The sequence below is a fragment of the Podarcis cretensis genome (genome assembly GCF_951804945.1).
Source record: "Podarcis cretensis genome assembly, chromosome: 5".
In the NCBI taxonomy this organism is placed as follows: domain Eukaryota; kingdom Metazoa; phylum Chordata; class Lepidosauria; order Squamata; family Lacertidae; genus Podarcis; species Podarcis cretensis.
The window spans coordinates 32,221,959-32,239,730 of NC_137174.1; the positions used below are offsets into that span (position 1 = coordinate 32,221,959).

Here is a 17,772-nt window from a genome sequence, read left to right on the forward strand (position 1 = left end):
CTTTGTCACGCTGGCCACGTGACCCGGAAGTGTCTCCGGACAGCGCTGGCTCACGGCCTCTTAAGTGAGATGAGCGCACAACCCTAGAGTCGGACACGACTGGCCCATACGGGCAGGGGTACCTTTACCTTTACTATATATCGGCTATTGTTATTTAAATTGTGAGGGCACCCGTTTAATTAAAAGGTTTTCTTTCCACTCCTCTGAAACATTCTTGTCAAAGAAGAATACCTTTTGTACTTAGTCAAAACACATCAAGGCAAACCATTCATGTGCTCTAAAGATAATACCCGCATTTGGACAAGGAAGCTTTGGGCTTGAAGAAGATCAGAGTTTTTGTTTCTGATTTCAGTTAAGCACTGTTGAGTGTTATTTCCAACCCTAAATTGCGCTTAATCTTAACTGTAGTGTGTTTGAAACAGGCCAGCTTCATTATCCATGGTTTGAAGCTGGCTTGTTTCAAAACCACAGTTAAGATTAGCCACAGTTTGTTGGGTTTTGATGACATGACAAACTGTGGTTAATTAGAAACAGAAGCAAAAGCTTCCAAACTCCTTTTCATGGCTGTGCTAGTAGAAGGGAGGGAGGAGGAGCTTGTCTAAGCTTGTGTCCATCATGATAAACCATGACATCTGAACACAGGCATGGAGGATGACTTATTGCAGCTTGTAAACTGACCAGCATGTTATTTACTAGGTTCCCGGATAAGTGTGGCATTCCTGCTAAATAAAAGTCACTTTGTAAGTTTTTCAGTGGTACCTGCTGTGAATTGTGTTACAATTTCCACTCAGAAGCTGAACTAAAATGCAATTGCTGTTTAGCTGTAAAAATCTATCAATGTCTTGCTGGGGAACCATTCATGGGTCCTTTCATCCTTGGAGCTTCCCCCACTTGCCATTGCTTCATATTACCATTGCTGGTAATTGAAGATCTGACTATAAAGTGATACAGAAGCTTCCAGTGAGGATTTTACCACTGTTAAATAATAAAATAAGCCATTGAAATGACTTACTGGCTGATAATGGAAGGAAATCACTATTCAGTTTGTTGTGATTTATGAAGGCAAACATCTCCTGAAACTTTTGCCAAAAAGCAAGAAGGAAAAACTTGCTTTTATGCTACCTGATTACTAAGACTTTGAATGGCACAGACTGATTTTATTCCTGCTTCTGCGTCCTCGTGCTAGAACTTACTCTGTGCTAGTGAATGGAAGAGAGATGGAGAGCAGAGAGGGAAGTCGCTTAAATTCATAATCCTCATTTCATCAGGGCACCTGGTCCTTGTATAACTGAAGTCCAGTTTGGCTACGATGCTGGTTGCATGCACTGCTACCAGAATCCCTTACCTGTGTAAGAGCTCTATGCCATAGGTGTCATGCTTTTAAAAAGTCCTACTGTCCTGACCCTCACCAGATGAAGAACTCAAACACTCAGTTCTGTTTCTGCCCAAGACTTTAATGAATAAATCAGATTGGTATGTAGGAAAGAAACTAGTTGCAAGGTGTAGCAGGTACAAGAAAGGCATAGTTGCATGGTGAAGATGTGAAGAGATTGATGAGTGACGTGCCCCTTCCTTCCTTCCTTCCTTCCTTCCTTCCTTCCTTCCACCTCCTTTTAGAAGAGTAGGGCAGGCTCATCAGCTGGAGAGCTGGAGTGTTGGGACTGGGCAAGCAAATGGGCCCTTCTTTACTCATAGGGTTGTGCCTATGGGGTTTGTGATCGAGGGAGTCAGGAGTTGGATTCAGGGAAGGGACCAAGTGGGCTGGCTGGCAGAGAGGTGTTTGGCCCATGTTAGCAGGCACTCCTAAGTCAGGAACCTCCTAGAGTACAGTTGCTGCCACTACTGGCTGTCAACTGGGTGTAAGCCAGATACTGTGCTGGCACTGATGCCACCTCCATAGGCTAGGACACAGAGGCGCCAGAGGCTAGTGCTAACAAACCCCATCTACTATGACTTCAAGTCCATGTGGCTGGGCTGAAGTGGCAACAGTGAGCTGTCTGAGTTTAATTCTGTTTTGGATATTACTGTATTTTTTTTTATGAGACAGTGCAGTGAGAGAGATACTGTAAATGCCAGGCATGAATCATCAGCACAGGCAGGGCCGGATTCAGGTTTGATGAGGCCCTAAGCTACTGAAGGTAATGGGGCCCTTTATATGTCCAGCTGTCCTTTGTCAACAACCAATTGTCGCTGTTTTTCGTGTTGAATATATGCTATATGGTAATTTATGGACCTAATAGGTATCTAAAGCTATCTGAACATAACAAAATATGTATTTTATCAAAGTAATTGTTGAACTGAAATACAATTAAGAAGAAGTATATTAATGGTGGAATACAATTAAGAAGTAGTATATTAATAATGAAATAATTATTAAGCTCTAACTTAAAATGATTTTTATTCATAACAAACTTTATAGTGCAAACACATTGGCATTTGACAATAACGAAAGTTTTATTTTATTTGTATTTATCTTCTATTTTGGAAATGTACATCCAGGGGTTTTTTTCTTTAAATTTTCTGGGGCCTCCCAAGAGAGTGGGGCCCTAAGCTATAGCTTGTTTAGCTTAAATGTAAATCTGGCACTGAGCACAGGTGATCAAATCAGAATTAGCTGCTTCAGCAACTCTGTTTTACCCTCAGAAAAAGAAGAATGTCCAGATCGTCTGGATTTGTTTGTGGAAATGCCACCAAAGGAAACCGAATGTGGCATTGACCTGAAAGTGAAGAATTGCGTACAGAACAGAAGCAGCCCTAAATCGTATTGCAGATCACAAACTACAAGGCACATTTCAGTGGCCTGAAAGCTCGTCATACAGAAACCTGAGAATTCAAAAATTCCATTTTAAAATTAGGTTTCTAGCCTTCATGATTGCAGGAAATAAGCTTAAAACACAATAAACTTAAAACACAAGTCCAACAAACAGAAAACCTTCAGATATATTGTTTTCAGCTCTTGTGATTTCTAAGCTGAACTCTTGATTTAAGAAGGTTGACTTCCAAATCTCAACATTCTAAAGCCAGCCATAGTTAAACGCCATGACTACGATATTCAAGAATAGCTGGGACAGGGTGAGGAATTGTAGTTTTCAAAATCCTAATTGGGAGTTCACTTACTTCCTGCAGGAGCCTTTATGTGCTGCTTTGAAGTTTATTCTTGATTGCCTAGAAGAGCAGGTCCCTGCTGGACTTCACATGTATATTCTTTCTCGGCACTTTGAACTGCTGCCATTAAGCAAGACCCTTTTGAATGGGTTTTTTAAAATAATAATAATAATAATAATAATAATAATAATAATAATAATAGCATTTGGGGGCAAAAGAAGTACGCGTACCAGCAGGCTCCATAAGGGTCCTTTCAAATGTTTGTTGTTGTTGTTTGAAAGAGGCTATGCACTTCTTCTGCATTTTGCTCCCACTTGCAGGAATCTGGCATCAGAAACATTATATTCAATCCCCAGATAATGAAAGGTTACTGTTGCTGAGAAAGTGGGGTGCAAATAGCCTTGTCATTGTGCAGCAGCTCATCATTGCTTCTTAAAAGAAAATTGATGGCCTACTCTAGTGAGGAAAGACACAGACTGGAAAGAAATAACCACTCCTATATATAATTGCAATCCCAGTTCTCTGAATGCTTGTCCAAAATAATAATAATAATAATAATAATAATAATAATAATAATAATATCCCGCCCTCCTCAGCCGAAGCTGGGCTCAGAGCGGCACTACCTCTGCAAAAGGGGTGTATCAGCCAGCTTGTGGGAACCAAGGGTTTTGAAAACGTACCCCCCAAAAAAAAACCTTTAGAAAAAAACACCTGGGGGTGGGGCTCTCAACACTTCCCATTGAAGACTGGTGGCCACTGATGGTTGACTCACTGTTGGGGTGGGGAGGTAGGAAACCAGATGGGATAGGAAATGATAATGGAGTATCCTGAACAGCAACATGACACGCTGCAACATTTTGTTGCCAATCCCACTGGTTCCCTCTATTTCCCTCTATTTTTTCAGACTGTGAGCGCCATTGCCTGTGTGGCCAGAATAGAACTGCTCCATGTTCAAGAGAGAGGTATCGACAGCCCTTCCCACCACCAGGGTTTGCAGAAGGACAAAAACGATTTGTGGGGGCTGAGGAACCATATAGGAGGGAACCAAAAAGCAGCTGAACAAGGACTGAGCATGCTCAGTGGCCAGGGAATGCAGGCTGATGGGTATAAAGGGATAGAAAAGGGGGGGGGAGAGGGAAAGAGATATGGAATGGAGTGACCAGAATCTTAAAGAGCTTCATTCTGCAGTGCAGCCCTTTCCGTCGCATGTACTTTTTAAATGAAAGGACCTTAACATGGATGGATATTGTCAAAGGAGGACCAACAATAGCCCTTTACTGTATTTTCCTAGTGCTTGGACTGCAGGCTCCCATGCGCAGCCCAGAATCCTCTATATTCTCCAGCGGTGGATCAGAGCTTTTGGTGTGTGCAAAAAAAGAGGCTTGTTTGAAACTTAAAATACGTTTGGAATCGCTAACTCTTGTCAAAACATTAGCTTTTCAAATGCTACCAAGCACGGCAACATTACATGCCACATAAAAAGCTGGTACTTGGGGAACAGGTTGGCTGTGTTGCCTGTGATCCTGGCATCCCTAGAACTGTCTAAAGTTTTGTGGTGGTTGAGTCTCCTCCAAGAGTTTAAGAAACTTGGCTCTGGAATCCCTACCAACTGGCAGACACTGAAAGTAGCCGAACTTCCTGACTTTGGGCAGCTGAGTTTTTTTCTGCTCGTTAGCATCATGAAGCTGGTAGCCTCAGGCCCTTGTTGCAATGTAGGTATGTGATTCAAATTCCCTTCATTAGGTAGGATTCAATTCTTTCAAACCCCCCACCCCCCCAAAAAAGTTTGTTGGCCTCAGGCAAGCCTGTCAGTCATTCTGCCATAGCTTAGAGGATGTAAGTGCAATATTTTGCAAAGGGCTGAAAAGGATTGCAAGGCAAATATCATTCAGGAAGTCAGCATCTATTGCAGTGTCTCAAAACCCATCAGAATTCATTTATGTCCTCTTGTGTGTGACCTCACCATTTAAGGGCCTTTAGCAGAGGATGAACAGGCACAGAGAGACAGACCGATGAATGCCACAGGATGAATAAATAGTACATATCTGGGTTCAGTGCAGAAGGGGGTAATTGTATTATGTGCAAACACACTTAAAGGCACCATGGCTTATTTAAATTTTAAAGAAAAACAGCCTTGGGGAGGGCAGTTTTTAGAAGAGAAGTTGCCAGTGGGGGCAGGTACTTAGCCACTTAATCGTTTTTCTCTTGTTGCCCTTTCTCCATTCCAGATTCCTTGCATCCCAAAGTTCAGGGAAGTTTTTAATATGTGACATTTTAGTGTATTTTTCATCCTTGTTGGAAGCCGCCAATAATTATTATTATTATTATTATTATTATTATTATTATTATTATTATTATTATTATTATTATTCTGTGCTACATTGTGAACCAAGGGTGGTTGGAGAGGCAATTTTGAACAAAGAAAAAGTGATAAGTGCCTTCTTCCCTGCACTGCTTCTTTGCTCAGAATTGTCCCCTCCCCCCTTTCCCAAAGGATGGCATTGAGGTTTTGTTACAATCTAGCTGTGCCAATTACCATTTCAGATGAATAATCCAGACTGACCAAAGTGGTGCTGATTTTGATGACCAATCCAGACTGACCAGTGCTTATTTTGATGGGGTACACATATCCCTCAACATTTTGTGAATCTAAGTTTGGCCTGATTGGGGGGCAGTACTTAAATATGAGTAGGAAAATGAGAGTATCCCTAAACATTTATTTAAGGAAAAAAGCACTGGTGATCACCTAACATTATCAGGTGTCTTGACAAGCAAGGGACAAGCCACACTCTCAAATTTCTGTTGTAGACAGCCTTTGTCTGTGATGCATGTGTGATGTTTTGGGGTTGCCTTTAGCCAAGGGGCTGGGCAATTTCTAAAGTCTTTAAAAGTTATTGCACGCCTTTGTTCTGGGTCATCACTTCCTTGGAAAGGGGGGGGGGGGTAACTCTGTTGCAACAGGAAAATAAAGATCTTCCTTGCTTTCCTTCTACTGGTTCCTGCCTCCATCCATTCTTCTCTGACTGATCATGGACTTAAGGGACTACTTCGGGAGTTGGGCCACAAAAGCAAACTCCAATTTTTTCTACAACAAATCTAAAACCAGCAATCCTGTATCTGTTTATTTTCTAACTCATTTTTGTAGTATTTTAAGTAAGAAAAACATGAGGGGGAAGGATAGTGAAAGCACTTGGTTTTATCAAAGCGATGGTTGGTTTGCATGTGTTTGTTGTCCGAAAGCCCATGCCAAACTAGCATACAAAGTAAATGACATAATTTACTACAAGGAAAACGTGGGACCTAATCAATTACTGTTTATGCCACATAGCCTATCTAGAGTGATCATCTACAGTGCCTATGGGTGCAGTCAAACTGACATGACCAGAATGAGACAAAAACCTTGAGAGAGCATTTATGGATTTCTTCCCATACAAACAACCAGAAACACTTCCCAGCCCTCTCTGCCTTATTTTCCATTGTGGCATTGAAGAAACAACAAACCATCACCTGAGCTCTGTGCCTTAATGTGCAAATTTGTCCTTTGAAGGAGCAATGAAAGGCCTGTGAAGCCAGTCATCTGTCCCCTCACATACCTTTGGGTGCCTTCAAATTCTTTGTTTTATTTTGCACTCGAAGACGAAGAAGAAAGAAGAAGAAGAAGAAAAAGAAGAAAAAGAAGAAGAAGAAGGGCTCCAAGGTGCATTTCATTGTGTCAGCTTAGTTGTGTCAAGGTCAATGAGATGATAAAAGCACATTTCAAAAGTTAGCCTTTGGACCTTACAGAACTGGCTCTTCTGAGAAGAGGGAGCAGGGATACTGGCTTCTTCCTTAAACCTCCCTGCAGGGCAGAGTCTCATTGGAGTTTGGGGAGGGCTGTGGGCAGCCAAGTGGGGAGACAACAGAGGAAGCAGCAGGGACCGAGCAGAGCCTGAAAGAGGCTACAGTGTTGTCATCTAGAACCAGGCACTGCCTCCATAGATGGGAGCCAAACCCCACCCCCACCTCAGAGGAGCACATGGTTGGAATCACACTATTCCTACAAAGCGAGCAAGTCTCACGAGCGAAGCATCTTCTCTTTAGAAACCAGGTGTGGAAACTGTTGGGACATCTTGGTTACTTCCATCCAGACCTGAACACTTTTTATGCTTTCTGAACTCTTGAATCGTGACTCCTGAACTCCATGTCTGCTGCCAAGTCTGTAGCACAACTTTCCTGAATAAATATCTCTTTCTTCATTACAAGTAAGCTCCTCTGCCTGTATGTGTTGAGCATGAGGCAGGAGGGTTGGAGGCATATCCATGTGATGGACCACCAACTTCTCAGCAGACGGCCTTGTTTACACTTAGTAATTGTGCAATCCTACTCACGTCTATTCTTTGCTGCCAAAGAGGCTTACCGTATTTTTCGCCCTATAGGACGCACCGTCCCATAAGGCGCACCTAGTTTTTGGGGGGGGGAATAAAGGGGGGGAATTATTTTTTCCCCAGGTGCAGGGCTGGGGCGGGGGAAGCCCGAGCTTCCCCTGACCCCAGCCCCCAAACAGGCAGCTCTGAAAGCCGTGGGAGCCCAGCGCTGGCTCCCGCTGCTTGCTGAGAGGTGCGTGATGCCTGGAGAGCGAGAGGGGTCGGTGCGCACCAACCCCTCTCGCTCTCCAGGCTTCAGCGAAAGGCTGCATTCGCCCCATAGGATGCACACACATTTCCCCTTCATTTTGGAGGGGGGAAAGTGCGTCCTATAGGGCGAAAAATACAGTACTTCCAGGTGCATAGAGGACTGTAGCTTGCATCAGCCAATGGTCTTTCCCCTAGTGCCTTAACGGTGTTTAAATTCAGATCTCATTGTTAGAATACTGGGAGATAGCAGAAGCGGTAAGAAATTAGCAAGTCTAAATAGATATCTGAGTACAGCCAGAGGCTATATCCTCCTATATACATAAAAATGTAAGGCTGTTATCACACAGCCCCCTGCCCCTGGAGGCAAACCTGTGCAGATTGCCCTGGGCCTCAGAGGCACACTTAGGGATCCGCAGAGTCTTCACAGCTTGCGTAACAGACCTCAGCAACTCAGCATTTTGGCTAATCTACCATATTTTTCGCCCTATAGGACGCACTTTTCCCCCTCCAAAAATGAAGGGGAAATGTGTGTGCGTCCTATGGGGTGAATGCAGGCTTTCGCTGAAGCCTGGAGAGTGAGAGGCGTCGGTGCGCACTGACCCCTCTCGCTCTCCAGGCTTCAGGAAGCTATCCACAAGCCTCGCGCGCCCGGCGGTACGTCCCGCCGGGCGCGCAAGGCTTGGGGCGGCAGCCTGCAGCCCAAAGCAGGGGGCGAGCTGCGGAGCCCGTCCCCTGCTTCGGGCAGATGTCCATAAGCCTTGCGCGCCCGGCTCACAGCTTGTTTAGCTTATACGTAAATCCAGCATGCTTCTCCCCCTCCTTTTGTGCAACACCTCGACCTTGCACACAAATTGTCCCCATGGTAACTTCCTGCATCTTCCTCCTCTCACAACTACTAAGCACCCTTGTCACCTTTCATTCAGCTATGTAGCTGGCATCCCCTCCTCTTCTCCAGATCCTCCCATGCCCCTGCTTTCATCTTCAACCCAACTCCCATCCTTCTGCACCCCTGGCACCCCTGCCCCCCCCTCCACCCACCTCCTCACTTTCTTCAACTCTCCCTTGCACAGAGACCACCCTTATTTCCATGCCTGATCCTCTCTCTTATTCTGCAGCCCCCTCTGCACACACACACTCCCCATGTTGATATACCCTCCTGTATCTGTAAGGTGACTGTGAATCTCTTAAAAAGTGAACCTGTCAGGTGTAGCTTGCCCAGTTAGAGAAGGTTTGGTTCAGCTGGTGGAGGATGCTATACGTTCGCAGGTGTTTGCTCCTTAACAAAGCATCACTTCTAAAATACGACATAGAACCTAGAACGTCATGATGAAGGCAACACATGGTACCAGGAGTGAAATGCATGATTGTGGGAAGGTACTATGGGATATTTGAAGTTTTTCCCAGCTCACTTCTCGCAGTACTCAAACTTTGTTTCAAGCTGTCACTCATGCCCCCTCAGTGTCACCCCATGCGCATTCTACTCACACCTCTGCCATTGTTTAAAATGGCCCCACCTTTTCACTTTCATTTTCCTTTATCCAAACCTCTGCTGTTTAAAACACCTCTGCTGTTTATTTTTTATAATTTTTATTAAATTTTCTGTTTTACAATTTCAAATAAACATTTTACATACCATATATACTCGAATATAAGCTGACCCGAATATAAGCCGAGGCACCTAATTTTAGCACAAAAAACTGGGAAAACTTATTGACACGAGTTTAAGCCGGTTCACCACACCACAAACCTGGTGGTGGCGGCAGCGTCGGAGGAAGAACAAGCAGCCCAAATGGGTTGCTGTCAGGCTGCTTGTTCCTCTGCCGCCGACAGCGGCAAAGGCGGCGGAGGAGGAAGGAGCAGCGCAGTGCCTCTCCCAACCACGGCTCCTGTGACTGCCCTTGCGAGATGCAGCGGTGGGACCAGTGGCAGGAAAGGGCTCCTTTCGGGCTTCTTGTCCCTCCGCCGCCACTGCCCGCCTCATTCAAGTATAAGCCGAGGGGGGCTTTTTCAGCATAAAAAATGTTATATTCGAGTATATATATGGTACTTTAAAATATCCAATGACTTCCCTTCTTCTATTTCCATGGTTCATTTTGCATATCTTACATCCCTGCATATTTTACAATAACCATTCCAATCGGTTTTCCACTATTGCATCTGTCAAGAATTATTTGCTCTGTTGAATTTATCTTAATGCTGTCAGCGTTTTCAGCTGCACACAGTTATTTTCCATATACTTAATAAATGCTTTCCAATCTTCTTTAAACGTATGTTCTTCTTGCTCTCTTATTCTATATGCGAAATCTGCAAGTTGTGCATATTCTGTCAATTTAAATTGCCAATCCTCTTTAGTTGGGTAAAGCCGCCATTTAAAAGCTGCCTTCTCTTTTCTCCCCCCCCCCCAAACTTCATGCATAAATCCAGGATTGTGATGAGGCACTACAAATCCTCCAGGCAGACCCATGCAGGTAAAGGTAAAGGTAAAGGTACCCCTGCCCGTACGGGCCAGTCTTGACAGACTCTGGGGTTTTGCGTCCATCTCACTCAAGAGGCCGGGGGCCAGCGCTGTCCGGAGACACTTCCGGGTCACGTGGCCAGCGTGACAAAGCTGCATCTGGCGAGCCAGCGCAGCACACGGAAACGCTGTTTACCTTCCCACCAGTAAGTGGTCCCTATTTATCTACTTGCACCCGGGGGTGCTTTCGAACTGCTAGGTTGGCAGGCGCTGGGACCGAGCAGCGGGAGCGCACCCCGCCGCGGGGATTCGAACCGCCGACCTTTCGATCGGCAAGCCCTAGGCGCTGAGGCTTTTACCCACAGCGCCACCCGCGTCCCAGACCCATGCAGAGCTTGTTTCAAAGAAAAAAAGCAGCTGGTCTCTAGCAGGTATCCCTGGCTTGCTTAGTCCTCTGAGGCCCGAGGCCCTCTGCCCAGGTTTGCCTCCAGAGGCGGGGGGGCTGTGTGATAACAGCCTTACATTTTTATGTATATAGGAAGATATAGCCTCTTGCTGTACTCAGATATCTATTTAGACTTGCTAATTTCTTACCGCTTCTGCTATCTCCCAGTATTCTAACAATGAGATCTGAATTTAAACACAGTTAAGGCACTAGGGGAAAGACCATTGGCTGATGCAAGCTACAGTCCTCTATGTACCTACCTGGAAGTAAGCCTCTTTGGCAGCAAAGAATAGACATGAATAGGATTGCAGAATTACTAAGCGTAAACAAGGCCATCTGCTGAGAAGTTGGTGGTCCATCACTGTTAGAATTCCTGCTCTGTGACCGCAGTCATGGGATTGTTGTCTTTCACATGACCGTGTATATTTTGACTCCACAGAGTGGGAAGTGACGGAGACAGGATGTTTGTGTTACTGTGTTCCGTGAAGTGGGACTATTGTCCTTTGTTTTTTTCTCTTTGCTGTCTGATGCTAGAAAGAGAGGGAGCCATGTTGCAGTGCTCCGTGTGTGTTTATAATGTAAATAAAGTACCGTATTTTTCGCCCCATAGGACACACCGCCCCATAGGACGCACCTAGTTTTTTTTGGGGGGGGAATAAAGGGGAAAAAAATTATTTTTCCCCCCCCCAGGTGTGGGGGCTGGGGTCGGGGGAAGCTCAGGCTGCCGCCCCAAGCCTTGTGCACCCGGCGGGACCTCCTGCAGGGCGCGCGAGGCTTGCCAACATCTGCCCAAAGCACAGGCAGGGTCCACAGCTGGCCCCCTGCTTTGGGCTTCGGGCTGCAGGCTGCCACCCCAAGCCTCTCTTGGGGGCCCCCAAAAAAAATTAAAGGAAAAAACCTGGATGTGCATTTCCAAAATATAAGATAAAAAACAAATAAAATAAAACCTACATACAGCAGCAGTGGCAAATGGCTTTAGATACCTATTAGGTCCATAAATGACCATATAGCATATATTCAACACGAAAAACAGCAACGATTGGTTGTTAACAAAGGACAGCTGGACATATAAAGGGCCCCATTACCTTCAGTAGCTTAGGGCCTCATCAAACCTGAATCCAGCCCTGGACGTGGGCATAGGGGTGATGGTGAAAAATGGCTGCAGAATAAAAGAGAAGCGGCTGCAGATATGGGGGTGGGAAAGCGAAACCAGAACTTAGCAGTTGCACGAAAGGGGAAACTCTAATGACCAGGAGTTGGTGAGTGGAGCAAGCAGGGGCACAGCCCCTTGAATGTGGGTGGATGTATCTGATATCATTCTGAGCGAAAATGTGGGGGAGAAGCTTTAAACATGCATATGGGTGGGGGTTATTAAATGTAGAACGAAAAGCAGTCCTCTGGATGTTTTTCATTGGAGGCAGGTAGGTATTTGCAGGAAGCTGAGAGCAACCCACTCATTATAGCACATATTTTTCTCTCTCAGTGATGTTGAACTATTTCCTTCACTTGCCAGACTGAGTCTGCTTTCAAGCAGCAGATTTATTTCACAGCAGAGGGCTTTGCATCCCACAGTGCTAGAGTCACATTAGCCAGTTTACTTGGTTAGTTACTTTTATTTGTTTACTTCTTGCCAGGCTGTCAATGCAAGTACAGACAGCAGGCTCTTTCCTTTAAATATGGACGCTGCAGAAATTGTATAGTAGCAAAAACTGGCTAGATGAGCTTCAGGTAGAGACGCCTTGATTGAAAAAGACTTATGAAATACCGGAATCAGTAATATACTGGGTGAGGACCTGTAAAGGGATAAGGGGTTGCTTGTGCGTAAGCGCAAACCCGCTCCAAGCAGAGTAGTTGGCTTAAAACTTTCCCTAACCGGACAGCCCTCAGTTTGTGGCTGTCTTAATCACTGGCAGAATCCATCAGTGGGCGTTTCCTGAACTTCTTCCAACATAAAAGCTCCTTGACAGTGAGTCTCCGCCTAGATTCCCTGCGCGACAACTTTCTGCGCAGAGTGGGCGTCCCAATGGGAGGTCCTGAGCTCTCTCCGCTGCCCTCGCTGGAAGCGTCCCTGAGCCTTCCCTCCGACGCCCCCTCCTCCTCCTCTCCTTCCTCAGCGGAAGTTCTCCCTCTCCCCCTGCTGGTTCCCTCCCCTGCATCTGGAAGCCCTGCCACCGCCTTGGGCTCCGATGGCAGTTCCCTGACAGGACCAATAAACTGAAGCTGAATTTATTTATTTAATAAGATTTATACATGAGCTTCAAGTGGACATACTGATTGCAAAAGGCTTACAGAATACTGGAATCAGTAATATACTGGGTGAGGACCAATAAACTGAAGCTGAATTTATTTATTTAATCAGATTTATACATGGCTTGATTGTAACAACAACCACCACCACCACCCTTAAAGTGGTTTACTAAATCTTCACAAGGCAGATGCTTTGGATTGGTGGTTCTCAGGTGTGGGAATTGGATAGATGCCCTGTTCTGGATGGGGCTGCATTTTTCTCGAATGAACAGGTACATAGCATGGAGGGACTTCTTCTTTTTTAATTTTAATTTTTATTGGAAATTTTATTTACAACATAACATAAACCCCCACCCCACCCCCAATACAGAAATACAATAAGCATAACATACAACAATACAAACAACCAAATAAAAGACTTCCTTTATCCTGTATCTGGCCTCCTTATTTACTTCTTATAAGCTGTTTCCTTTATGAATAATTATTACGATTTTTCTAATTATAATTTAAATATCCACAAAGTCTCCTGCAGACATTAATCAAAACAAGTCCAGGTATGTATTTTAGGGCGCTGTTTTGTGAAGTATTCTCTGCATTTCCCCCATGCTTTTTGAAACTCTAGTGTGATCTCTAATTACCTCTGTTATTCTAGCCAGTTCAATATACTCTAACAGTTTGTCTTGCCATTCCTTTTTTGTTGGCATAATTTCTTTTTTCCAGTTTTTAGCAGTTAGGATCCTTGCCACTCCTGTGGCATAGAGGAATATTTTCTGATCTTCTCTTGCTATAACTGTGTCCCTAGTAGAAAAGCTTCTGTATTTTTCATAAAGTTATACTTAAACATTTTTTTAAGCTCTTCATATACTATATTCCAGAAGCTTTTGATTTTTTCACAGGTCCACCAAACATGTATAAGTGTCCCCTCTGTTTTACCACACCTAGCATGGAGGTACTTCTTGATCTACCTTTGTCACTAAAGGCCCAAGTGGCATCAGTGGTAGAGAAAGCTTATTTCTAGCTCCAGCTGGCATACCAGCTACAGTCATTTGTGAAGGAAGAGATAGAGCCTTGCCACAGTACAGGTCTGGGCTAAAGGTGGAGCCCAGATTTGAAAACCTTGAAGACTACAGTGTTTCAGACAGGAGCCTTCGTTAGACCTGGTTGGAGGCGCCGGGGAACGAACTTGCAAATCCTGTGTTGTACCACCAAGCTGTAGCCCTTTTTGCCAATTAGTACATCTCTCTGCTGGGACGCAGGTGGCTCTGTGGGTTAAACCACAGAGCCTAGGACTTGCTGATCAGAAGGTCAGCGGTTCGAATCCCCGTGACGGGGTGAGCTCCTGTTGCTCGGTCCCTTCTCCTGCCAACCTAGCAGTTCGAAAGCACTGGTTTGCCAGAAGCTGTACGCCGGCTCCCTCAGCCAGTAAAGCGAGATGAGTGCCGCAACCCCAGAGTCGGTCACGACTGGACCTAATGGTCAGGGGTCCCTTTACCTTTACCTTACATCTCTCTGCTCCGTTTAAATAAATCAATATTGTGAATACATGCCTCATTTTCACAGCATTTGGCTGACCAAGTGTCCAATCGTATTTGTGTTTCTTTTATGGTGATTTAATGGAGGAGATCTGCTATTCATGTCTAACATGCTGGTGGCTGGCATTCAGGCTCGGGTGTTACTGATTTCATCCCTCTTTTTCCTTGCTACAGATGTGCCTGTCGAGAAGCTGGCCACCATGGAGTCTCTGCAGAGTGTGAACCTCAAGTCAAACCCTGTCAATGACGAGATCCGAGTGATCGCCAGGCCTCTGATCAAGTTTGACCTCCTGACATCTCCAGCTGCCCCCAGAGTCTGACACGTGATGGACTTTTGGGCATGTAGTCATAGTCAGGCATGGCTGTAAAGGAAAAGAGGAGACAGTGTTAGCTGAGCTAGGATGCTTTCCTAAAGCTGCGCTGCTCCTGCATGTGTTAGGTTTCTTGGGCTTCCAAAGGAGCAGGAAGCATGATGTTCCTGCCAAATCATAGTGGTCCTTGCTGAACCAAAACTCTGCTAAACTGTGAATAGACTGAAAGCACATTGTGCCTGCACAGAAAAATGGCTATCTTTCTCAGCTTTCCTAGGACATACAACAGTCTCTCCAGTCCTGGACTGACAAAGGTGTGAACAGAATACCTTAAGGGTGGAGAACGTGTGGCCCTCTAGATATTGCTAGACTACAAGTCCCATTGTCCCTGACCATTGGATAAGGTTGATGGCAATTGCAGCCCAACCTGTTTTTAAAAACAGTTTCACAGCGTTTTTTTATATGAGTCTAGATTCCACCTTGCTGACCTGTGCAACGTGAAAGCAACAGATTCCAAAAACTCTTGAGTGCTGTATTCCTTCTGCATCCCATTCTCTCTCTCTCTCTCTCTCTCTCTCTCTCTCTCTCTCTCTCTCATACACCCCCCTCTGCTGAAGGGGTTTAATGTTGAGCTGTGAGTGGCTGAGTACCCCCTTGCTTATACCTTAAGGATGGGGAAAGGCTTGCTATGTGCTTGTCAGTGGAAAACTACCAGATTCATCCTTCCTCCACTTTTTGTTTGTTTGGTTTTGAAAGAGCCCTTTAAAATGCTGCATGTGCTCAGTTTCTAGTTTTGATTAGTTGGAGCATAGTGGCTTGACCTTAGGTTGCGGCTTGGGATTCCTTTGTTTTCTTTCTCAGCGCTATAGCCATGGGATTTTCTTGGAAATTATTTTCCTCTACTGCAACCCCACCCCCACACCCGCAGGCTATTGTTCCCCTCTCCCTTTCAGCGTGTGATTGACAGACTTCCTGCTTTGGCAAATAAACGGCCTGATCCTCTGAAATCCAATCCACCACACAATACAAGTTTCATAGCAATAGATGAAGAAGTACTTTGCAGCACTGGGATGGCTTTGGGGTTTGAAAGGTGGGAGAAATGGCTGCATCTCTACCCTGAGTAGTTTTCTCTAAGTCCACACGTGTGCCCACCTGTTTACTGAGATGATGGCTGGGGATGGAAGGCTTAAACCTCCCCTCCCTTCATGCTTATAGTGCCAGGCAGTAACAATCAGTCCACCCTCCTCGCTGCACCTGTTTGCAGTCTCAAAAAACATGATTCACTGTTGCATGGTTAACATAATGTGCTGTTAACTTTCCCCTGAGTTAGCTTCGGAGCAATGTCATATTAGGTAAAGGTAAAGGGACCCCTGACCATTAGGTCCAGTCATGACCAACTCTGGGGTTGCAGCGCTCATCTCGCTTTATTGGCTGAGGGGGCTGGCGTACAGCTTCCGGGTCATGTGGCCAGCATGACTAAGCTGCTTCTTGCGAACCAGAGCAGCGCACGGAAACGCAGTTTACCTTCCTGCTGGAGCGGTACCTATTTATCTACTTGCACTTTGACGTGCTTTTGAACTGCTAGGTTGGCAGGAGCAGGGACCGAGCAACGGGAGCTCACCCCGTTGTGGGGATTCGAATCGCCGACCTTCTGATCGGCAAGTCCCAGGCTCTGTGGTTTAACCCACAGCACCACACGCGTCCCTTTTAATGTCATATTACAAATGGCCAAATAGACAAGGATGGGGGAGGCATTCGCTCCGTTTGCATTTTCATGCAGCCCTATCCAATCCATACTTTCTGAAAATGAGAAAGCAGGAGAAACTGACAGATGGGTCCGTCCCTAAAATGGGGATAGTAGTAGTAGTATTTATTTATTTATTATACCTTGCCCATCCAACTGGATTGCCCCAGCCATATTGGGAGGCTTCCAAGTAAAACACAGCATCAAACATTAAGTGCTTCCCGAAACAGGACTGCATAGCTGTCAACTTTTCCCTTTTCTTGCGAGGAATCCTATTTGGAATAAGGGAATTTCCCTTTAAAAAAGGGAAACATTGACAGCTATGGGATTGCCTTCATATTTCTATGAAGTTGATTAACTCTTTGAGGAGGGCATTCAACAGGGCAGGTGTGACTACCGAAAAGGGCTTCTGCCTGATCCCCTGTAATTTCACTTCACGCAGTGAGGAAACCACAAGAAAGCCCTCAGAGCTGGACCTCATTGTCTGGGCTGAACGATGGGGGTGGAGACGCTCCTTCAGGTATATAGGGCTGAAGGTGTGCCCCTCACAGTGCTCCTTAAGCCTGCATGCTTTCCTACTCCCCCTCCAACTTTCCCAATACAGTGGTACTTTGGGTTACATACGCCTCAGGTTACATACGCTTCAGGTTACAGACTCCGCTAACCCAGAAATATTACCTCAGGTTAAGAACTTTGCTTCAGGATGAGAACAGAAATCGTGCTCCAGCGACGCAGCGGCAGCAGGAGGCCTCATTAGCTAAAGTGGTGCTTCAGGTTAAGAACAGTTTCAGGTTAAGTACAGACCTCCGGAACAAATTAAGTACTTAACTTGAGGTACCACTGTACTCCTTAATTGAAACAATACTATATACTTCTAAAATAATAGTGATAATGCAGATAGATAAAGAGCTGATCTGGGTGGAGGCATCAGAGAAGTAAAAGCTTCAGCAGAGATTGGGGCACAGCCAAAAGGAGAAGTGCAAAAACTCTAATCTTTCATCAGATAAACAGCTTCTATGTTTGCAGTTGGGGGATGTACATAATTGTATCTCTCAGTGCTGCATCTATTATCTTGGCTTCATGGAGGCTGACTGCCGCTTTGCTTGCTTTCCAGATCAGATAACCAAGACTATTTTGACTGTGCCATGTTAGAGATGATAGAGGAAGCATTAACATTACATTAGTTCAGTTCTGGGAAAGAACAGCCTGCTTTAGAGAGGAGCTCACGGCTACTGCTCCACTTCCCTGTTTTGCGGGGGGGGGGGGTCTTCATGTGTACCTTTGCTTCCTCAGGGACAGTGGGGAGGAATCTCAGGTCTG

At 45.3% G+C, this 17,772-nt stretch overlaps 1 protein-coding gene across 3 annotated transcripts in view; it reads left to right on the top strand.

Moving 5' to 3' along the window:
- LRRC20 (leucine rich repeat containing 20) overlaps nucleotides 1-15,150 on the top strand; it is an 81,358-nt gene extending 66,208 nt beyond the window's left edge. For 2 of the 3 annotated variants that reach the window (XM_079976504.1, XM_079976505.1), the window contains exon 5: nucleotides 2,644-2,819. In XM_079976504.1, the coding sequence (XP_079832630.1) occupies nucleotides 2,644-2,804 (161 nt within the window). In that variant the 3' untranslated portion in view covers nucleotides 2,805-2,819. Of the gene's footprint in view, nucleotides 1-2,643; nucleotides 2,820-14,571 lie in introns of those variants that run through there. The other variant, XM_079976506.1, reaches the window with a different exon arrangement.
- The last annotated feature ends 2,622 nt before the right edge of the window (nucleotides 15,151-17,772 follow it).